Source organism: Hylobates moloch, unplaced genomic scaffold (assembly GCF_009828535.3).
Source record: "Hylobates moloch isolate HMO894 unplaced genomic scaffold, HMol_V3 SCAFFOLD_22, whole genome shotgun sequence".
NCBI classification, from domain to species: domain Eukaryota; kingdom Metazoa; phylum Chordata; class Mammalia; order Primates; family Hylobatidae; genus Hylobates; species Hylobates moloch.
In genome coordinates this window covers 12,273,136-12,296,925 of record NW_026652297.1, presented here as the reverse complement: position 1 = coordinate 12,296,925, position 23,790 = coordinate 12,273,136, and the positions used below count along the sequence as shown (strand labels likewise).

General features: G+C 42.4%; 1 protein-coding gene across 5 annotated transcripts in view; it reads left to right on the top strand.

Annotated features, from left to right (window-relative positions):
* Positions 1-22,255, top strand: part of ARMC8 (armadillo repeat containing 8) — a 114,392-nt gene extending 92,137 nt beyond the window's left edge. For all 5 annotated transcript variants that reach the window (XM_032144250.2, XM_032144254.2, XM_032144252.2 and 2 more), the window contains 4 exons: positions 9,823-9,918; positions 14,434-14,506; positions 15,930-16,023; positions 21,594-22,255. In XM_032144250.2, the coding sequence (XP_032000141.1) occupies positions 9,823-9,918; positions 14,434-14,506; positions 15,930-16,023; positions 21,594-21,627 (297 nt within the window). In that variant the 3' untranslated portion in view covers positions 21,628-22,255. The remainder of the gene's footprint in view (positions 1-9,822; positions 9,919-14,433; positions 14,507-15,929; positions 16,024-21,593) is intronic.
* The last annotated feature ends 1,535 nt before the right edge of the window (positions 22,256-23,790 follow it).

Sequence of the window (23,790 nt, the reverse complement as noted above, 5' to 3'; positions counted from 1 at the left end):
GACTCTGTCTCAAAAAAAAAAAAAAAAAATTCATTAAGATATAGACATATATGTATGTCTATCTGAAAGAAACTCGCCCAAGGTCATCAGTAGAGAGTTGGACCCAGAGAGTCTAACTTCAGGGGCTGTACTTCTCATCTTCTGTATTCTTGAGTTAAAGTAATTCAGCCAGCCTTGGAAGAACAGTCCAGGAAGTAAGAGTTGTAGGTCTTAGGAGCTGCAATTGAATTTGTGAGAAAAAGATGGTAGGTTTCATAAAGTGATTTTAAGACAGATATTTTACATGATCTCTCTTAAAATTTTTTTAAAAACTGTTTTGATGAAAAAAGTTAACACAGAGAAAGTATAATCTCATAAGCATCACTAAAATTAGCTGAAATGAAATCCATTACTGAAACTCAACAATGAAGAAAATACATTGTTCAAAATAAACCATTGTACTTCGAGAGGATAGGAATGAATTTCATCTATAAAGACAACTTACCTGGATAGAATTTCAGTAACTTGAAAAGCGAAGCAAGACAGAAAGGTGAGGCAAGATTTGAGTGAGGGCAAAATGAAAGACCAACAACAATATTGTTTTTCAGGACACAAAGGAACTTTCTTATACAGATTTTGGAAATGATCTGGAAGTAGGCGAGTATGGGAGGCTAAACAGCTGACTAGCTAGAAGTTTAATGCTTCTCAAAAGCACCTGATAAATTATTTTTTTGACTGACATACAATTGACATACAATAAGCTGCACATATTTAAAGTATACAGTGTTTCAGTTTTGACACATGCATCCACCTATGAAACTGTCACCACAGACAAGATAGTAAAACATATGTATCACTGCCCTTAAATTGGGAATAAGACAAGTATGTCCATTTGTACCACTCCTGTTCAGCATTGTGCCGGAATTCCTACCAAGCACAAGAAGGCAAGAAAAAGAAATAAGAGGTATACAGATTGGAAAGGACAGTATGAATGCCTATAATAGAAAATGCCATGGACTCACCAAAAAATCTAGAACTAATAAATGAGTTAAGCAAGGTCACAAGATAGAAAAGTCGGGCCGGGCACGGTGGCTCACGCTTGTAATCCCAGCACTTTGGGAGGCCGAGGTGGGCGGATCACGAGGTCAGGAGATCGAGACCACCGTGAAACCCCATCTCTACTAAAAATACAAAAAATTAGCCGGGCGTGGTGGCGGGCACCTGTAGTCCCAGCTACTCGGAGAGGCTGAGGCAGGAGAATGGCGTGAACCCGGGAGGCGGAGCCTGCAGTGAGTCGAGATTGCGCCACTGCACTCCAGCCTGGGCGACAGAGCGAGACTCCGTCTCAAAAAAAAAAAAAAGAAAAGTCAGTTGTATTTTTATATACTAGCAGTGAACAATTGGATATTGAGATATTAAACAGTACCATTTGCAGTAGCTTAGAAAAAAATGAAATTCTATGTATAAATTTCACAAGGATCTGTATACTGAAAACTATAAAAACACTGAAAACTATAAAAACACTGATAATGAAAGAAATCCAAGACCCAAATAAATGGAGAGATATACCATGCTAAAATGTCAGTTCTCCCCAAGTTGATTTATAGATTAAGCACAGTCCCAAGCACAATCGCAGCATGATTGTTTATAAATATTACTATAGATGTAAATATCTAAAATCTGTGCCTTTACATATAGATTTTAAAATCTGTATGAAAAGGCAAAGGAGCTAAAAAGCCAAAACAGTTTGGAAGAAAAAACAGGAACAATGGGAGGATTCACAATACCTTATTTCAAGACTTAATTATAAAAGTACAGTAGTAATGAAGACAGTATGCTCTTAGCAAAAAAAGGTAGCACATGTTGATCAATGAAACAGATTAGAGAGTCCAGAAATAGACCCACACATATGTGGCCGGTGGATTATTGACAGAGGTACAAAGGCAACTCAGTGGAGAAAAAATGGTCTTTTCAAGAAAAGATGCTGTACAAGTGCCCCAAAAAATTAACTTTGAACTCTACCACACACTTGAGATAAAAATTTACTGATAGACATAACATAAAAGGTAAAACTATAAAACTTAGAAAATGCAGGAGAAAATCTTCGAGATCTTAGATTAGGCGAAGAGTTCTTAGCTATGAAATTTAAAACATCATTCAGAAACGAAGAAGGTAAATTGGTCTTCATCAAACTGTAAAACTTCTGTGCCGTGAAATGCACTGCTAAGAGACTGAAACGACAAGCCATCCACTGGAAGGAATATTTGTGGATCAGATACCTGACAAATGACTTGTGTCCAGAATATTTGAAGAATTCTCAAAACAATAAGAAAACAACCAAGTATAAAACTGAACAAACAGGCCGGGCGCAGTGGCTCACGCCTGTAATCCCAGCACTTTGGGAGGCCGAGGCGGGTGGATCACGAGGTCAGGAGATCGAGACCATCCTGGGTAACATGGTGAAACCCTGTCTCTACTAAAGATACAAAAAATTAGCCAGACGTGGTGGCGGGCACCTGTAGTCCCAGCTATTCAGGAGGCTGAGGCAGGAGAATGGCGTGAATCCAGGAGGTGGAGCTTGCAGTGAGCCGAGATTGCGCCACTGCACTCCAGCCTGGGTGACAGAGCCAGACTCCGTCTCAACAACAACAGCAAAAAACTGAACAAACAATATGAACAGACACTGCACAATAAAATATCACTATGCATCTTTTAGAATAGCTAAAATTTTTTTTAAAACAGTACAGTTGCTAGCAAGGATGCAGAGCATCTAGTGGAAATGCAAAATAATACAGTCATTTTGGAAATGGTTTGACAGTTTCTTACAAAGTTGAACATATACTTGCCATATGACCCAGCAGTCCTATTCCTAGCCATTTACTCACATAAAATGAAAACCTAAGTTCACACACGTTCATAACAACTTTATTTGTATCACCAAAAATTAGAAATTAACATCCCTCAACAAACTATGGTGCATTCATATAATAGGATATCACAGGCACAATAAAGAGGGACAAACTGTTGCTGTATGTAACAACATGGATGAATCTCAAATGCATTATGCTACATGAAAGATGCCAGATACAAAAGGCAAGATACTATATGATCCCATCTATATGACCATCTGTAAAAGACAAAACAGTAGAGACAGAGAACAAATCAAAGGTATCCAAGGCTTAAAGGTTGGGGGCAAGATTTGACTATAAAGGGATAGCACAGGACAATTTAGGGAGGGAGGTGGTGATAGAACTGCTCTGTAAATGCTCACTGTACTGGTGATTTTAAGATTCTATACATTTGGTAGGCCGGGCACGGTGGCTCACACCGTAATCCCAGCACTTTGGGAGGCTGAGGCAGATGGATCACTTGAGGTCAGGAGTTCAGGACCAGCCTAGCAACATGGTGAAGCCCTGTCTGTACAAAAAATACAAAAATTAGCCGAGTATGGTCACGCACCTGTAGTCCCAGCTACTTGGGAGGCTGAGGCAGGAGAATCGCTTGAGCCTGGGAAGCAGAGGTTGCAGTAAGCCGAGATCACACCACTGCACTCCAGCCTGGGTGACACAGCAAGACTCCATCTCAAAAAAAAAAAAAAGATTCTATACATTTGGTAAATTTACTACCAAAAGAGTGAATTTTACTGTATTTCATAATTCTGTTCTCATTTCTACAAATGAAATGCCAATTGGGATTTTGATCGTATTGTATTTATAAATAAATTTGGGAAGAAGTGACATCTTAACAATATTGAGTCTTCCAATTCATGAATATATCTTCCCAATTATTTAGGTCTTCTTTAATTCTTCTTAGCAGTGTTTTGTAGTTTTTGATATATAGGTCTTGCACTCTTGGTCAGATTTATTCCTATTTCATATGTTTTTGTAAATGTTATTTTTAAAATTTTGATTTCCAGTTGTTTGTTGTTAATATATGGTAATACAATTTTCGTATGTCAGTCTCGTATCCGGCATTCTTGCCAAAGTCACTTTATTTTGTGTGGATTACTTAAAATTTTCAAAAAATGATCACATCTGTAAATAAAAATAGCTTTATTTCTTACTTTCCAATCTATATGCTATTTTGTTTTTCTTGTTTCATTGTCTAGCTAGAACTTCCAGTGTAATGAGATGAGGATGAACATATTTGTTTTGTTCCCAATATTAGAGGAAAGCACTCAGTCTTTCACTATTGGATATGTAGGGTGTAGGTTTTTCGTAGATTATTAAAGAAAGGAAAAGAAATTATCTTCTAGTTTGTTGAGTTTTTATCATAAATAGATATCAGATTATTTTTACTTTTTTATTTTTAAACCCCAAACATGAGCCATAGATTTTTTTTTCAATCAATTACTTTTTTTGCATCTGTTGAAATCGTTTTTTTTAAACTCTGATTTATATGGTGAATTCATTTGATTCAGTTTCAATGTTAAACTAATATATTTGAGGTAAACCAATATATTTGAGGTAAACCTAATTTAGTCATGTATTATCCTTTAGATATATTGTTAGATTCAATTTACTGAAATTTGGTAAGGAGTGTTTCACATCTATATTCATGAGGGGTATTGATGAATAGTTTTTTTTATAATGTCTTTTTCTGGTTTTGGTATTGTGATAATGCTGGCCTTGAGGAATGAGGTGGAGGTGTTCCTTCTTCAATTTTCTGCAAAAATTTGTGAAGAATTAATTATTTTTTTCTTCAATTTTGATGGAATGCTACCAGTTGGAATCATCTGGATACGATGACTATTTTGTGGAAAGGTGTTTAACTACAAATTCAGATTTTTTAATAGAAATAGGACTACTCAGGTTATCTGTTTCTTGTGTGAGGTTTGGTATTATGTGTCTTTCAAGGAATTTGCTCATTTCATCTAAGTTTTCAAATTTATTAACATAAAACGGTTCATAATTTCTTATTCCTTTTTCAAGTCTGTAGTATCCTTTGCGTTATCCCCTCTCTTGTTCTTTATATTGGTAATTACTTTTTTTCTTTTTTTTTCTTGGAGACAGAGTCTCGCTCTGTCACCCAGGCTGGAGTGCAGTGGCCGATCTCGGCTCACTGCAACCTCTGCCTCCCGGGTTCAAGCCTTTCTTCTGCCTCCACCTCCCAAGTAGCTGGGATTACAGGCACGTGTCACCACACCCGGCTAATTTTTGTATTTTTAGTAGATACGAGGTTTCACCATGTTGGCCAGGCTGAGCTCAAACTCCTGACCTCAGGTGATCTGCCCACCTCGGCCTCCCAAAGTGCTGTGATAACAGACATGAGCCACTATGCCTGGCTGGTAATTCCTTTTTTCCTGTTCAGTCTGACTAGAGGTTTAGCAAAGAATCAGTTTTTGGTTTCATTGCCAAAGAATCAGTTTTTGGTTTCATTGATTTTCCCACCTATTATTATTATTATTATTATTATTATTATATATTTTTTGAGACGGAGTCTCGCTCTGTCGCCCAGGCTGGAGTGCAGTGGTGCAATCTCGGCTCACTGCAAGCTCCGCCTCCCGGGTTCACACCATTCTCCTGTCTCAGCCTCTCCGAGTAGCTGGGACTACAGGCGCCCGCCACCATGCCTGGCTAATTTTTTATATTTTTAGTAGAGACGGGGTTTCATCGTGGTCTCGATCTCCTGACCTCGTGATCCGCCCGCCTCAGCCTCCCAAAGTGCTGGGATTACAAGCGTGAGCCACCGCGCCCGGCCTTATTATTATATTTTTAAGACAGAGTCTCACTCTGTTGCCCAGGCTGGAGTGCGGCGGTGTGATCTAGGCTCACTGCAGCCTCCATCTCCTGGGTTCAGGCTATTCTCGTGCCTCAGCCTCCCAAGTAGCTGGAATTACAGGTGCCCACCACCACACCCGGTTACTTTCTTTTTTTTTTTTTTTTTTTTTTTTTGAGACGGAGTCTCGCTCTGTTGCCCAGGCTGGAGTGCAGTGGCGTGATCTCAGCTCACTGCAAGCTCCGCCTTCCGGGTTCACACCATTCTCCTGCCTCAGCCTCCTGAATAGCTGGGATTACAGGCGCCTGCCACCATGCCAGGCTAATTTTTGTATTTTTAGTAGAGATGGGGTTTCACCATGTTGGCCAGGCTGGTTTTGAACTCCGAACCTAGTGATCCGCCTGCCTCGGCCTCCCACAGTGCTGAGATTACAGGCATGAGCCACCATGCCTGGCCAACTTTTTGTATTTTTAATAGAGATGGGGTTTCGCCATGTTGTCCAGGTTGACCTCAAACTCCTGACCTCAAGGGATCCACCTGTCTCGGCCTCCCAAAGTGCTGGGATTACAGGCATCAGCCACCACACCCAGCCTGCTCTCTATTTCAGAGTTTAGCCAACTGTTTCTGTAAGAGGCAAGGTGTATGTTTTAATTTTTGCAGGCTCTGGTCTCTAGCAACTACTCCTCTATGCTGTTCTAGCCTGGAAGCAGCTATAGACAATACATAAGCAAGTAGATATGGCTGTCTTCCAATAAAAATTACCAAAAGAGACAGCAGGCTGGATTTGGCCCAAACTATAATTTACCAGTCTCTGCTCTATTTCCTTGATTTCCAGTTGTTCATATTAGTATACACACTAATATGCATACATTAATGGTGTGTGTGTGTGTGTGTGTGTGTGTGTGTGTAGTTTTTATCTGTTCCTTAGCCCACATATTCAATGAGTTGGCCCAATAATTGATTTCTTTTTTTTTTTTTTTTTTTTTTTTTGATACAGAGTCTCACTCTGTTGCCAGGCTGGAGTGCAGTGACGCGATATCGGCTCACTGCAACCTTTGGCTCCCAGGTTCAACGGATTCTCCTGCCTCAGCCTCCTGAGTAGCTGGGACTACAGGCACGTGCCACCACACCCAGCTAATTTTTGTACTTTTAGTAGAGACGGGGTTTCACCATATTGGCCAGGATGGTCTCAGTCTCTTGACCTCGTGATCCACTCGCCTTGGTCTCCCAGGGTGCTGGGGTTACAGGCGTGAGCCACCACCCCCGGCCTAATTGATTTCTTTAAGATTTGATTTCTTGTCTCCATAGGAATATTTACAGAGGGGTTTTATGAGCTTCAAAACAGAACTGTACCTCACTCTTTCATGCTGTTCAAGCCTGGGGATGCATGGGTGTATTCTAACACTACAAAAAGGGGAATTACTCACCTATCTTGCTGACCTGGTCTATTCTGAGGGATCTTCCCTGGAATTCCCTTTTATATTCTGTTTTAGTGAGTAAGAGGGGGTAGCTGTTTTCTAGGAGAGTCTAAAAGTGTTTACCATTTCTCTTCTCCCCATGAATACCTTGGTTATGAAGCCTTATTAAAATTCTTATTCATAATAAGGATCATTTCCATTATTTCCTCTTAAGCTGCTCTGGCCAACCCATAGGATTGAGTCTTCTTGGTGAGAAATGGTGGGGAGATGGAGAACAAGAGAGTACTAAGCTATGATTCTTCCATGTGCTGCCCCCCCTCCTACTTCTCAGCCAGGTTTTACCTGTGTTCCCGTAGATTGGCCTCACTCTCTGCATTTTGATTTTGTCTTAGTAAAGGCTGGCAGAGGCTGGTTGGTGAGAATTGGATCACTACCACTGATGAATATCATTTTGCTGGCTTGCTCTTGGAAGGTGGGGTTATTGTAAAGCTTGCTACGGCTTTCTGTAACCACTTTAAGGAATTCGAGCAGAACTAGAAAGAATGTGGTATTGTAAGTCTGGTGTTGCCACATTTGGATTGCATGTCAAGACAAGTGATGGAGAGGGAGAGAGAAACAATGCTTGTAGGCTGGGCACGGTGGCTCATGCCTGTAATCCCAGCACTTGGGGAGGCCAGGGCGGGTGGATCCACGAGGTCAGGAGTTCGAGACCAGCCTGGCCAACATGGTGAAACCTCGTCTCTACTAAATATACAAAAATTAGCTGGGCGTGTGGCACACACCTGTAATCCCAGCTACTTGGGAGACTAAGGCAGGGAGAATTGCTTGAACCCAGGAGGCAGAGTTTGCAGTGAGCCAAGATGATCACGCCACTGCACTCTAGCCTGGTGACAGAGTGAGACTCCATCTCAAAAAAAAAAAAAAAAAAAAAGAACACTCATTGTATTTAATTACCTTATCCTGTAGGCTCAGGTGGGGCTAGAATGTGGGGAAAGCAACTATAATTCTCTTGGTTCTGATGTCATCTTGAACTTGGACTCCTGAAACATTGACTGTCAACTCTTCCCCAAACTAATTACTCCTGTTAATTACACTTGTCATGCTCATGTCTGCCCCTTCATAAGATCTTTTCCACAAGAGACTAACCAAAAAGAGTGCAGATTCATTATTATTAATTTCCTTAGGGTATTGTTCCTACCAAGAAATTTAAGACAGGTTCACCATGTACCAGTGCTTATATACCAGATCACCAGAAATCTGACACCTTCTCCAGATCAGATCATGTCTGTCCCACTTCTTGGGCACATAAAGCCCTCCTCAACATGATCTAACTGCCCTGGAATAAATAGTTCCCCAGTGTTTGCTTAGCTATTAGACTATACAATTTATGTTTCATGTCTACTGTGTCTCAAAGGCAGCCTTTTCTGGTTTCACACCTCAGGACTTACTCCCTAATAATCTAGTTACAGCAGTGTATTAATCTAGGGGAAATAAAAGCATGCACCCTTTAGGGTATTTTGGGGCTTGGGCCACTTCAAGAAAACAGTCTCCTCAATTAGCTTAATTAACTTGTCTTGCAAAGAAAAAGTTTAAAATTGGAGAAAATTATGTGAATCTGTATCCCAGCCTCACCTCTCATTCCTTTGAGTTATTCCTGACTGGGTTCCAGGACTGTGTCACTTGCTCTGGGAAGTTTTCCCTAACCCTTGCAGTATCCAACAAGTGCTCTTTCTTCATGCCTTCTCTATTCTCTGTTTACTTCAATCACAGTGAAATGTAATTGTTTGTGTGACACCTTCAAAGTCAGGGAGTGTGTTTTTTTCTCCTGCCTCATCCTGATGCCCTGCAGAGGGTATACCCATAATAGTTACTTAGTAAATGGTTTGTTGAATTGCTAAGCTTGGCACTGTTGGTATCCCTATCATAGTCCTTTCACCATTATCTTAATTTTTGCCTCCTGCTGGTCTGGCTTCGAGAATGGAACAGCTGACAAGAATAGTTTTTCATTTAAGAAGACTGCAGTCACCAGTGCAGTGGTTGTCCCCAAGGTGTACTGTCCTGCCAGCTGGCACAGGCTTCCTCCAGTCTTCACATTAGGCCAGCCTGGACTAAGTTCCTTCACACATTTTACTTCCTTTTCTCTTCCCCTAACAGGGTTCAAAAAAGTTAAAAGGTCCTAAGTGCACGTGGCTGGTGTAGCTGGTGGACAGGGTCTAGGCCTTCACCTAGAAGGTCATGAGCTTGGGAGCAAGCAGCAGGTGGAGACCTAGGAAAGGGAGGCCTCCCTGGGAGGGGAGTTGCAACACCTACAGAGCTTCCACCAAAGAGACCACATTGTTGAAGGAACATTGTGGTTTGTCACAAGAGCTTCTCTTAGAAATGAGATTTTCAAGAAAAATAATAAGTTACATTTTCTCTTTGATTTGATAGTATGACCTATACAAAATAGCTGCCTTTGCCCAGCTATGGCTTAATGCCCAGGAAGAAACCACCAAAGTGTTGGGGTTCTCTTTTGACTAAGGTAGATTTTGTTTGGGTGTGGTTACTGTTACTAGCAGTGATGCCAGCAGATGAGAAATCAGGGCATTGAGAGTGGAACCTGTGAGAATCCATGTACCTTCAAGTGAAAAATTGCCCAAGCTCTTGAGACAGCTTGACTCTGGGACTTCAGAGTTTTCCTGACTGTTGGCCGTTTGTTCTTTTCCAGACACTGTGCATCTTAGCCAACATAGCGGATGGAACAACAGCAAAAGATCTTATTATGACCAATGATGATATCCTTCAGAAAATCAAGTATTATATGGTGAGCCCTTGTCCCCTTTCACCGTAGGATTAGAATGCAGGGACTGTTGCGTTGTTAACTCAAAATAAATTGTGCAGAGATTTTAAAAAGAGGAAAAGAATAGATTACCCTGTGACTCCTCAGATTCAAAGAACTCTTTTCCATCCTGAAGAAAAAGAAAAAACACCAACTCCTTGAAGCTTGTACCACTTGGTAATATTATTACCTGCTAGTCCACTCCCTGCCCTTGTCATCTACTGGTTGCCTCCCTCTTACTGAGTGAAGACCCGGGCTCTTGGCTTTCTCTCAGTGGCCTCCAGTCCCTGTCTTCCCTCTCAAGGCTTCAGTCCCATGGTGGATGAACCCTCTAGCCCCCGGCACCATAGTTCCTTTACCTGTTTGCTTCTAAACAATCTGCTACCTACTGCCATGGCCATACCCTGCATCTGATCATCACCAGAGACTGCCCATTGCCAAAATGTGTGTATCAAACAGCCCTCCACTTCTCATTCTGTCAACATCTCCTGACAAAATTCTAATCATGGAGGAAGCCTCCCCTTGTCACACCAATCTGTCCTCTCTATCCCTGCCATGTCAGAGTTAACAACTGCAGAGAAAGGCACAGAACCCCACATGGGCACAGCTCCTCCTGGTGTCCTTCAGTGATTCTCTAGGAAGCTGGCACCCTCATTCTCCGTAAGAATAGATTCTTACCTGCCCCTCATTCTTTAGACCTCACCTCTTCCCTCCCGCATTACAGTTAGTGATGACCTCAGCTTTTTGTCTTATTAAGAGAAACTAAAATCCTTCAGTGGCTCCTTGTTACATCTTGAATAAAGTTCATATGCCATTATCATGGCCTGTCAAGTCCTACGTGACCTAACCTATTTATATCCCCAGCTTATCTTATTCCTCTCTTCCTTTGTTCACTACACTGGCCACTTGAAGTTTCTCAAAAAGGCCATGTTCTTTCCTTCCTTGGGACCTTCACACATACTGGCTTCTCTGCCTGGAACACTTTTCTTCTCTCTGTTTCATCCTTCAAATCTCAGCTGAACTTATACTTTCTTACTGGACTCTTGCCCTTATAGATTATTCCTCATTACTGCATTTTGTTCACTTCCTTCAGAGCACTTAGCTCAGTTTTAGTGATACATGTTTGTGTGCCTACTGGGGGTCTCTACCACAATGTAAGTTCCTTGAGGGCAGGGACCATGTCAGCTTTGTGCACAATTGTATATCCACCATGGTGTCTGGCCCTTAGAATATGCTTGGTAAGTATTTGTTGAATGAAAACCTTACCACTTCAACCAGGGATTCCCTTATCTTTCCAATACTAATCCACACTGTATCCATAATCACTTAAAAAGTTTTCCTTAACTTCTCATACCCATCGAGACATACCCATTTCTCTGTTATTCAAAGACAAAGCCAAACTTCTTTTTATTTTGAGACAGGGTCTCACTCTGTCACTCAGACTGGAGTGCAGTGACGTGATCTTGGCTCACCACAACTTCCACCTCCTAGGTTCAAGCGATTCTCCTGCCTCAGCCTCTTGCGTAGCTGGGATTACAGGCGTGGCACTATTGCCGGGCTAATTTTTGTATTTTTAGAAGAGATGGGGTTTCACCATGTTGGCCAGGCTGGTCTCAAACTCCTGACCTCAAATGATCCACCTGCCTCGGCCTCCCAAAGTGCTGGGATTACAGGCATGAGCCACTGTGCCCGGCCTTCAAAGCCAAACTTCTTAAAAGCATCTTTTCTGCACATACTGCCTCCTTCTTTACCTCTAAAGTCATTCTGTAACCTGCTCTATTTCACCTCTACCCCCATCATTCAACTGAAACTTAGGGTCACCAATGACTTCTATGATGCCAAATCCAAAGGATCCTTTTCTCTCTTCATCTTACCCCACTTACAGCAGACTTCAACCCAGCTGACTATTTCCTCCTTCTGGAAATATCCTTTTCTCTTGGCTTGCGTGACACCATACCTCCCTACTTATCTCTGGACCCTTTTCTCTTCTCTCCTACATGTGCTCTCCTGAGATCAGCAGATCACAACGTTCATTGTACAATAGGACCTCGTAGGGAGCTTTCAAAGATTACTGCTTTGTCTCCTCCCTCCCAAGATTCGTATTTAATAGGTCTAGGGTTATAGCCTGGGCATCAGGATTTTTTTTTAAGATCACTGGGTGGTTCTTACTTACAGACAGAGTTGAGAACCATTGCCTTAGGAGAATCTCATCCACCCCCATAGCTTATACTGTCATCATTGTGCTGGACAGTACGCTGTAATTTCCAAATGCGTTTCCCAGCCGAGACCTCTCTTCCAAACTCAGGACTTATATATCCTCCTGCCCTTTCAGCATCTCCATGTGGCTGTCTGATAGCATCTTGGAGTCTATCTTGATTTCTCCAGCTCTGTCCCCTCATTCACTCAATTTATCAAAAAGTCCTATCTGCCCTTCTTCCAAAACTGATCTTGAATCCAATTACTCCTTTTCATCACCACTGCCCCCACGCTAGTCAGTCCAATTCACAGCACCTTATGCCTGATTAACTATAATAACAGTATCCTCCTTGACACTTCCTCACTGTCACTCCAATCCCTTCAGCCCAAGTGGTCTTCTAAAAATGTAAATCAGATCTTGTCCCTCCACCGTTTAAATCTTTCAGGGGCTTCCTCTCAACCCAGAATGAAATCCAGAGTCCTTACTGTGGCCAGAAGTTCGCACAATTTGGCTACACCTACTTTTCTGAACAGACAGCTCCTTCTTACCTCAGACCTTTTCAGGAACTTTTTCTCCTCCTTGGAATTTCAAGCCCCTTGCTCTTTGCACATCTGGCACCTTCCTGTTCTTTAAGTCTCTGTTTAAATATTGCCTCCTTCAAAGAGATCTGTCTTGCGCATTCCACCTAAATTAAGTTCCCACCCCTCCACCTTCCAGTTTTCTCTATCCTCATAGTAATTTGTGTCCTCAAAAAATATTGAATGAATGATGAACAAACTTATGCATAGTAAATGCATATTTGTTATAGTATATACAAGCTCATTTATTCAACAAATATTGATTGATTGTCTGAGGCTGGGAGCAGATAAGTTTTATTCTGTTTTGTCTTAAGGGAGCCCAAACTGGACATCTCCTTAAAAGTGTTGGCAGTTAGAAGAAGAAAGAATCACTAGCCATAGAATTCTACTGGAGGAAGCCACATCCATTTCTTTGTCTCTGCTTAGTTGAAATATAGTCCTACATGAGAAGATAAGTCTGTCTTAGCCTTGAAAAAACCATTGAGCATATTTTGCCATTGATACTCCCTCAGATGTGCATAAATTATTTAAACATACTAGAAATTTTTTTTTATTGACCAATAGGACAATCATCTATAAAGTTTAGTTTATTATTGGGTCCTTTTTCATTCAGGCGAAAGCACCCTATCCAAAGCAACCAGAAATGGTTGTACTTTCAGTACATAAAGCAAAATAAATAAGAATTGTATTTAGAAGAATAGGAGGCTCATTAGTGATAGTAAAGACATTTGAGAAATCAGCTAGAGATTTCATCAAGTTTTGGGGTATATTCCTATAGAAATAGGAGTAATTTAATTATTCCAGAAGCTGAATGTATTACATATGCTTCTTGTTTTCAGCAAGTTGTGTCAGAGGAGTAAACCGTTTATAGATTGTGTGTGTGTGAAAGTCTAGGTGTTACAGAACTTCCTGACCATATATTCATTTTCTTCCCCCAAAGGAATTATTGGGCCATTTGAATAAGATAACCAGTAGCTTAAGAGATAAATACCAAATGCACATCCACCCAGTGTATGTTGGCTATTGGTGACCTGGAAACATAGCCTAAGTCAAAAGCATAGAATTGTCATATGACAGTGTTTCCTCGTGCATGGGTTGAATCATAAATTGCAAACTGTACCCATAGCCCTAGAGGTGTTTTGTTTGTCCAGCCAGATGGTTTTTTAAATTTGAATTTGAATGTCTTTTGGCAAGGCTTGTACTCCTCAATTTGCCAGATTCTCCACTGTCCCTTGTTATCTTTAGCCCAACCCTTTTACTCATTAGTGTTAATTTCATGGCCCCTCAAGACATTTGAGTTTGAGGCCTCTTCTTCAGACCTTTTTTTTTTTTTTGAGACGGAGTCTCGCTCTGTCACCCAGGCTGAGTGCAATGGTGCGATCTCGGCTCACTGCAACCTCCACCTCCCAGGTTCAAGCGATTCTCCTACCTCAGCCTCCCTAGTAGCTGAGATTACAGGCGCCTGCCACTACACCTGGCAAATTTTTGTATTTTTAGTAGAGACGGCGTTTCACTGTGTTAGTCATCCTGGTCTTGAACACCTGACCTCGTGATCCACCCGCCTTGGTCTCCCAAAGTGCTGGGATTACAGGCATGAGCCACCTCACCCAGCCCTGCTTCAGACTTTTAGGTTATAGGAATTGCCTATGGTAGGTCCCCCCCAAAAAAAGATCTAAAATGAGATTACCACCATTTTGATTTTTTTTTCTTTTTCTGTATTAATAGGGCCATTCACATGTTAAACTGCAGCTTGCAGCCATGTTTTGCATATCAAACCTCATATGGAATGAAGAGGAAGGTAAGAGATTGGTGAGATTTGTTTTGAAAAAAATTATGGGAAGGGTGTCTTGCACAGGGAAGCCAGCAGGTGCCCCTGAGATCCTGGGCAGAGGCTCTGTTCTTGGACCATCTGGCCCAAGCACCCTCCAGAGTTGCCCTGGTATGAGAATCAGTGGAACTAGCCCAAGTCAGCTGGACAGTCAACACTGAGTGCCCTGCTGGAGCCAACTCTATACCAGATTCAAGGAGAGAGAGTGAGAAGTAAGTGGCAGTCCCCGCCATGAGAGAGCTGATGAGGAGGATGGTGAGATGCCCTTGAAGAAGGTGAGAGGAGAGAGTGGGGGGAGGATGAGCCTTCTTTATGAGCAGAGGAAGCACATATGAGGACTACAGGCAGATAAGCATGATGGAGAAGAAGATGCATTTGTGAGAAATGAGAAGTGCAATGTGACCAGTGAAGCAGCTGGTCTTTAAGGAGGCCTGTATAGATCAGAGGTTCTTTACTGTGGCTGCATATTAGAATCACCTGGGAATTTTTACACCAGGCCAATTAAATCAGAATCTCTCGGGGTGGGCTCCAGGCATAAGTGGTTCTTAAAGCTCCCCAGATGATTCCAATATATAGCCAAGGTAGCAAATACAGGAGAGCAGTGGGTCTCAAGGCTGGGTTGGCTGCATTAGAATCACCTGGGGAACTTTTTTAAGTGCAGATTTCTGGGCCCCATGCCTAGAAATTCTGATTCAGTGTGTTTAGAGAGAGCCAGTGCATGAATGGTCACTGTGGGCTCTTCAGTGGGGAAGACTCCAGGGGATTACTCAGCAGCAGCGCCCAAAACAAAGTGCAAGAAGGGAAACTGGATTCCGCGCACAGACCTAGATACCAAGTACCACTTGTGTACTGGGGAGACAAAGCCACCCTCAAGGAGATGTTAGTCTATTTGGAAGATAGAACAGAGTGATATGAAATTGGAAGTGCCAGTTGTGCGGAGAGGCAACAAAAAGTGCCGGGAGGACAGAGGAGGGTAGAAGACAATAGAAAGGGGAAGATAAGACCTGTTTAGAGTAGTAAGAGCCTGGCCTGGTCTGGCCAGGGCCATGGGTATGTCCTGAAAGAAGTGATGAAGCTGGGAGTCAGTGGCAGAGGGCCTTGTACCAGGCTGAAGAATCTCACCTTGACCCTGTAGTCCATGGAGAAATCAGTCCAACTGCAGAACCCAGGATAGACTGCAGGCAGGATGGTCAGGAGGCAGAGAGACGAGTTAGAAGACTGTCAGAGAGTCCAAGCATGAGCGGGTCCAACTACATTGGGAGAGGGTAGAGGACAAGGGGTACAGGAGGAGTAGGGAGTGAAGGACACTGGTAAGGCTCTAGATTGTTAATTTTACATCAAAGAAAGCATTTGCCTGGGTCATGTTCCCAATAACCTGGCTTTAATCGTTTAGGTTCACAAGAACGCCAGGATAAATTACGAGACATGGGCATCGTAGATATTCTACACAAACTGAGTCAGTCACCAGATTCAAACCTTTGTGACAAGTGAGTATGAATGCGAAAAGGCCTTGCTTTGGGCTGTGTTGGATTCTTTCATGAAAGGGTTTGAATTGCTTGGTAATTAATGGCCATACTTTTTAAATCCTTTAGATTCTTGGATTTTCTTTATAATTTTCTATGAGCCACTGTATGACATTTGAGTGAGCTGTAAACTAATGATTACCAAATTATTAAAGACTCTCATCTTATTGTGAATTAACATGAGTCTGGGCCATCTTAGTGGATTGGATCCAGAGGCCATTTGTGTACATTCGCCTGATCATTAGAATAGACATGCATGTGGCGTTTTGGAAAGCAGAAAAACCAGTAATGCAAACATTCATTAGCTCAAAACCTCACTGAACACCCGTTTTGTGCCAGGCTGGCCCAGCTGCTGGGGATACAAAAGCGACCACTAAGGAATCACTGTCCTCAAAGAGCTCATCATTTCCTGGTAGCGTCGAGAGTTATAATCAGATACTCAGCTAACCTCGAAAGAGCCGTAAATGCTCTTCCTAGCTGTGTGTTCTCCCTTGTAACAGCCTTCACTTTCCATTTCACATTTGTATAATAACAAATCAGGGAACATCAGTACTTTGAGTCTCTAGACTCTTGAGCATGGCTTAGAAGCCCTTCAGCCCTTAATGGTCTGGCTCTGCCTTTCTCATCTTCCCTGCACCCACCATGTACACCCCATACTGCAGCCATACCTGTCCGCTTACAGTAGCACACCTTCATGCATTTACACATTCTGTTCCATCTACTTTGCTATCCCAGTCTCCTCTCCTCTGAGTCCCCATTCATTCATCAGGTATCTCTTTTTAATACCTGCCTTCTGCCAGGCATTGTTTTAGGCACTGGAGATATAATGGTGAATAAAATTGATGAAGTCTTTGCCCTCATGTAACTTACATTCTAGTATAGAAGATAGATGATAAACAAATGAATACGTAACACAGTATCAGGTGATGAGAGGTACCGTGAAGAAAAATAAAGCAAGGTGAAGGAATGGAAGATCAAGAAAATTTATTTTAGGTTAGCCAGTAAAGATCTCTCTGAGGATGACATGATCAGAGACCTGAATGAAATAAGGAAGATTTCATCTGGGCAAATGCTTAGATGAAGAGTATTACAGACAGGGGTGATAGTGGGTTCAAAGGCCCTGAAGCAGGAGTGAACTTGGTATGTTCAAGGAATAGCAAGAAGAACAGAGGGCTAATGAAAAATAATGAGAGGGAGAATGCTAATAGGTGGAAGAAGCCAGACCATGAAGAGCCTTGTAGGTAAGGTAAGGACTTTGGCTTTTATTCAGAGTTTAATAGGAAATCATTGGAGACTGTTAAGGAGAGGAGACATTATCTGATTTGAATTCCTTTTTTCCTTTTCCTTTTCCTTTTCCTTTTCCTTTTTCTTTTTCTTTTCTTCTCTTTCGAGATGGAGTTTCACTCTTGTTGCCGAGGCTGGAGTGCAATGGCGTGATCTTGGCTCACTGAAACCTCTGCCTCCTGAGTTCAAGTGATTCTCCTGCCTCAGCCTCCCAGGTAGCTGGGATTACAGGCGCCTGCCACCACACCCAGCTAATTTTTTTGTATTTTTGTAGAGACAGGGTTTTACCATGTTGGCCAGGCTGGTCTCAAACTCCTGACCTCAGATCATCCACCCACCTCGGCTTCCCAAAGTGCTGGGATTACAGGCCTGAGCCACCACGCCGGGCCCTGATTTGAATTTTTAAAAGATCACTCTGGTGACTGTACAGAGAACCATCTGTAGGATGGCAAGAATGGAGGCACAGAGACCAGTTAAAGGCCATTGTAATAATGTCGGCAAGGGAGGGGGGGATTCTTATTGGAAGTATTGAGAAGTGGTTGGATTCAGGATTTAATCTGAAGATAAGCACCAACAGGACTTACTCACAGATTCAGTATAGGATGTTAAAGAGAGGAAAGGACAATGTCTAGGGTTTTAGCCTGAGCAACTGGACAGAGGGTGTTGCCGTATACCAAGATGGTGAGGAATATAGAAGTGGGTTGCAGTAGGGAGCATCAAGAGTTCTTGTTTGGGTATGCCAACGTTAGGATGCCTATTAGATATCCAAGGGACTTGGAAGAGCAGGGCTGTAAATCTGAATGGTATTTATTTATTTATTTATTTTTTGAGATGGAGTCTTGCTCTTTCACCCAGGCTGGAGTGCAGTGGTGTGATCTCGGCTCATTGCAAGCTCCGCCTCCCGGGTTCATGCCATTCTCCTGCCTCAGCCTCCCAGTAGCTGGGACTACAGGTGCCCACCACCGCGCCCGGCTAATTTTTTGTATTTTTAGTAGAGACGGGGTTTCACCATGTTAACCAGGATGGTCTCGATCTCCTGACCTTGTGATCCACCCGCCTCGGCCTCCCAAAGTGCTGGGATTACAGGCGTGAGCCACCGCTCCCGGCCAATCTGAATGGTATTTAAAGCCATGGAGCTGGATGAAGTCTCCTAGAGCAAGTAAAAAAGAGAGAAAGGAGAACTAAGGACCAAGATCTAGAGTCCCCCCAGCATTTAGGCAGTGACAAGAAAGATGCAGCAAAGGAGCAGAAGGAACAGCTAGTGAGGCAGGCAGAGACTCAGGCGCATAAGGTGTCCAGAAAACAAAGGAAAAAGATGCCTGGACAGTGACCATTTATCCTTCAAAACTCATATCAGGTTGCCATGTCCTCCAAAAAGCCTTGCCTGACCCACTCTCCACCCTCCCCTCCAGGCTTTGCCAGGGATGCTTTTTGTGCTCTCGTAGCATCTGTAGAACACGTCACACTGTGCCTTGGCTGTCAGGTTGTCTGTCTTCTCCACTGAAGGGGAGAGGAACTTAACTAACTCCTCTGAAGTAAATGGCTCTTCCAGATTGTGAAGCACACAGGACAGGCTGGTCCTCTGCTTCCCCGAAGCTTACCATCCTGTAGGCTAAAGAAGAATAACTAGGCTGGGCACAGTGGCTCATGCCTGTAATCCCAGCACTTTGGGAGGCCAAGGCAAGCGGATTATGAGGTCAGGAGTTCAAGATCAGTCTGACCAACATAGTGAAACCCCGTCTCTACTAAACTCCAAAAATTAGCCGGGCGTGGTGGTGTGTGCCTGTAGTCCCAGCTACTCGGGAGGCTGAGGCAGGAGGATCACTTAAACCCAGAAGGCAGAGGTTAGGGTGAGCCGAGATTGCACCACTACACTCCAGCCTGGGCAACAGAGCAAGACTGTCTCAAGAAAAAAAAAAAAAGAAAGAAAAAGAAAAAAAAAAAAAAGAGGAAGAAGAAGAACTAAATAACTGCAGCCCAAGGCTGCTGGTCAGATGAATGTACCATCAAAGTCAAGTCCATCCACATGCTGAAGGCTGGATTTGAGCTTGTACCTTGAGGACTGGAACCACCTCCACAGCTGCTGGCATAAACGATGGGCTCTGTCAGCCCATTTCTTCTGCCTGAGAGCCAGATTGTTCACGGGGGGTTTTATCTCATATTTATTCAGAAGTAAAAACAGATTTTACTTAAAATCATCTCAGGGATGACATAGGATGGTTAAGACAGGCCTTACCAGCATCAAGTGGGATAGGTTTAGCCTGCTTGCTTAGACCACTCTGGTGCTGTTTTCACATAAGTTTTTAGCTCATCTTAAACTTAAACCATAAAATAATAGAATCAAGGTCTGAGCTACCCAACCTGAGTCCATCTAAGAAAGGGTAATCTTGCCTCCAAAACCATTCTTCTAAAAAGACTCCTTAGATAATGACAGTAGAAAGACAGTAAAGGTACAGTGTCTGAGACCCAAAATAATCAAACCTAGCCAACCTCTGAATAAGATCCAGAAGGAGTTTGAATTTGGCAGATTTAAAGAGCAATACAGAATTTCGATCAAGACCCTCGTGGTATTCGCATCATGGTACAGTAAAGTCTATCACCTGAAGAATACATCTCTCAGGTTCCTTTTGTCATTAAGGCTTTGATCCTTTGACTTTCAGATGCTTACAGATGAGGAACTATTGCTAACCAGCCCTCTCCACCCAGGCTTAGAGGGCTTCAGGGTTGCAGGGTCCCAGAGCTCCCACCTCCATCAGAACTGCTCTTCTCAACCTCTTTAAGTATTTGGGGAGTCAGGTGGATGGTCTGTGGCATCATTCATAAACTTGTTTCTGAAAATGTCCTTGTAGAACCCAACTTGCTCATAACGTGGAGATAATCTTTCTAGAGCTTTCTGTTCTGATGGATTGGACTATTCACAATATCATCTTTAGAGTCTTACATAATTGCAAGAATACACCTTAGTATACCACTTAAAAAACTGTTGTGTCCATTACTGCAGAAACTGCACTTGAATCCAGCTTATTGTATGCATAGTCTACTTGGTATTAGTTTGATCAGCTATTGTACCTTTCCATAGGTAGACTTTCTTTCCATAGCTTAGAAGAGACCATTGCTGAAACTTGACTTCCTAACTCCCACAATTGCAGCCTCTTTAGAAACTTTACCAAGTTTGTGATAGGAATAGTAAAGGAGGCCTCTTTGGGCCCACCTCAAAGGAGGCCACTTTTACAAGGATCAGGATAGATTAAGTCACTGTTCGCATTATTTTTTGGTTTGTTTTTGGGTTTGTTTGTTTTTTGTTCTTTTGTTTTTTTTTTTTTGAGATGGAGTTTCACTCTTGTCGCACAGGCTGGAGTGCAATGGCACGATCTCAGCTCACTGCAACCTCCGCCCCCCAGGTTCAGGCCATTCTCCTGGCTTAGCCTCCGAAGTGGTTGGGATTACAGGTGCCCGCTACCACACTCGGCTAATTTTTGTATTTTTGGTAGAAACCGGGTTTCGCCGTGTTGGCCAGGCTGGTCTTGAATTCCTGACCTCAGGTGATCCGCCCTCCTCAGCCTCCCAAAGTGCTAGAATTACAGGCGTGAGCCACAGCACCCGGCCTACATTCTATCTTTTCCTTTCCACCTGGCCACCTTCTTCCCCCATCACCGTAACAACATACATCTCACATTGATCAGTTACGGTGTCATCAGGTGTGATGAGAAGAACAAGATGAAATTGTAGCCTTCTTCCACAGTTCTGAGGCATGTGAAGCATAAGACAGCCTCATCCCATGGGCTCTTGGCCCCTTCCATGCACCTTCTAATCACCTCAACACCATTTCCTTGGTCAGTTTTCTTATTTGCTTCCCAGAACCCTAAGTGTTCTCCCCTAGTGTTGTGCCTCACTGCATAAAACCTACATGGCAGTAAGAAAAAGTAAAGAATTTAAGACCTATCACAACTATATGCCAGTGACAAAAGAAAACATAGAATGTCAGCACATACCAGGGACTGTGGAATGTCACTGAGCTGCAGCAGGTTTAAGTGCAGTAACAGCCCTCTGAGACAACCACAGGAAGAAGAATATAGCCAGAGTAGATTTCAAGTGTCTACCCCTTAAGGCAGGTGCCCACCTGGGCTCACCCCAATTCCCTCTGGAGATTTACTTTTTTAGACTTCCCTAGCTATCATCATTGAGCCATAGGGTTTTTTACCCCAATTACAATTCTGAGATGATGGCTAACAGGAATTTTGTGATTTCAGGGCAAAGATGGCACTGCAGCAGTACCTGGCATGATGGGAGTGCCCCTGGGCACCTGCGAGCATCCCACCTCCTTGTTTAAGGAAGTACAGGAACCAGCCTCATTTGATTCCTTCTATTTGCACAAGTCACCTTGGACTGCAGGGAGCTGTTTTGCAAAAGCAGTTTAGTAGGCTTAGATCTCAAATTCATCTTGAGAACATTTTTTTGAGGTAGTAATTTCCTCAGAAGACTCTTGTGTTTTGTTTTGGTTTTTTTTTCTGAGCTACTCGGACTCTTTATTAGAACAATCAATCATTTTCCTTTGGACCTACAATTTTTTGCCTATGCTGCAGCCACTTTGTGAGTGAGAATGAATATGTCTGTGTGAACACACAGGCATGCGTGTGTATGTGCACGTACATGGGCCAGAATGAATGGATGTGTGTGTGTGAGGGATACCTCAGATTTTTCTTTTCTTATTTTGTGTGAAAATCTCTTTTCTACAGATTTTCCAGGGTTTAAGCATTGCTTGCTGTATAAAAAACTTTACTGAATTATATACAGTTTGAATGAAATGTTATTTTAAAAACAAAACAATTGTTAAGTGTTCCATAAAGGTTATGTTGAATTTTGGTCAGATGAATATTTGTAAGTAAAAAATATATGCATTTCTGAACCTCAACTTACATAGATTTTCTTTATATAAAAAAAAAAAGAAAAAAAAGAAAAAGTTGGCTATAGTTGGCCTGATTAACAGGCACTATACATGGTGCTGTGCAAAATAGTAAGCTAGCATCTTACTGCCGTCAATATTAGCAGGTACAGAGCCTTTTTTCATCCTAATTCAGTAAGTTCTCAGGCTTCCAAGTCAAATGGAGGAGTAAAGTGAGGCAACAGATTCACCATAGGCTTTTTGAAGCATCAAAGGGAAATATAACTACTGATAGTGAAAGCCCAGCCATGACCCAGATGGGCTTACCCTTGACAGGAACTGGGGACCAAGAGCCTCCCAATTGCCCTAACTCCTGTCATTGGTATTAGCAATATCTGGCCAGATTTAGAACCAGTCATGGAAACTTGTGCTCAGACTAAAAGTAGGTCATCACTTCCCAGAAACAGAACACCTTGTGCTTCCTGAAACAGCATATATCACTGTGAAACTGAAGAATGTTCTACACACACCCCTGTAGAAAGAAAAAAAGAACAGGATAGTTTAGAAAGCTTTCTCTTAGCTGTATTCAGCAAATTTCATACTAGTTGCTCAGGATTGCTAGTTGGTATGCTTTTGTAAAACGAGATTGAAATTTAATAAAAGATACAACTAAAATCTTTTCCTGCATGAAGCTAAAAGCACTCAAGTTGGGAGAGGGGCAGGGGAATCTCCCCAGGATGACTGAAGATGACTTCTTTTTACAGCAAGTACTGTTAGCCTTTCTGAACCCCTTAGCTTGGCCCCTGCTCCAACTTCTGGGTCAGCGGCAAGGTGAACTCAACAGAAGTTGCTCTTGACTGTTTGAAGGAAGAAGCAGCCTGCCTTTTCTTTTTGCTAAAAGAAGGTCAAAGGCTTCACAACCAGGATGCAAGGTCTGCGGTCCAGAAGCTTGCGGTGAGTGTGTGCCACTGATGGAGCCCCAGGCCCACCCTCAGCCACTCCTGATGGGGTTGCTCACACTGCAGCTGCCCTATCACCACCCTGCACGTTCCTTGGAAGATTTAAATGTTTGGTTGCAAATGAATGTTTTAAAAATGTATTTAATGCAATTTTTCCTGCTGTCGACATGGCCACCCAAGATTCAAACACAGAGACTTCCAAGTTATTTTTTCAGAACATCACTGATTTTAAAATCTGTCACAACAGGACTTGGTTTTGTGCAGATATCAGAGTGCTAATGTGAGAAACCCAGTTAAAAGAAAACTTAGTTTATTGGGAAGAAAGCCTTAGGCCCACTCGTTGTTTCTAGAACTGTGAAAATATCCTTGGTTGGCATTTTTAACACAAAACGCTATAGTGTTGGTATTAAATAGTACCAGGTAAATATAAAGAAACCAATAATGAATTGCTGAGACAATCTTGAACCCAAATAGCATTAGAAAGCTCAAGGCCCAATGAAATAACACTTTCACACTTAAACTCTGTGGATAAATTTTGCCTGTGGGTATAAACAGATGGTCAAATTAAAAATGCTTTACTATAATTAACTTTTCTGATTTGAATGA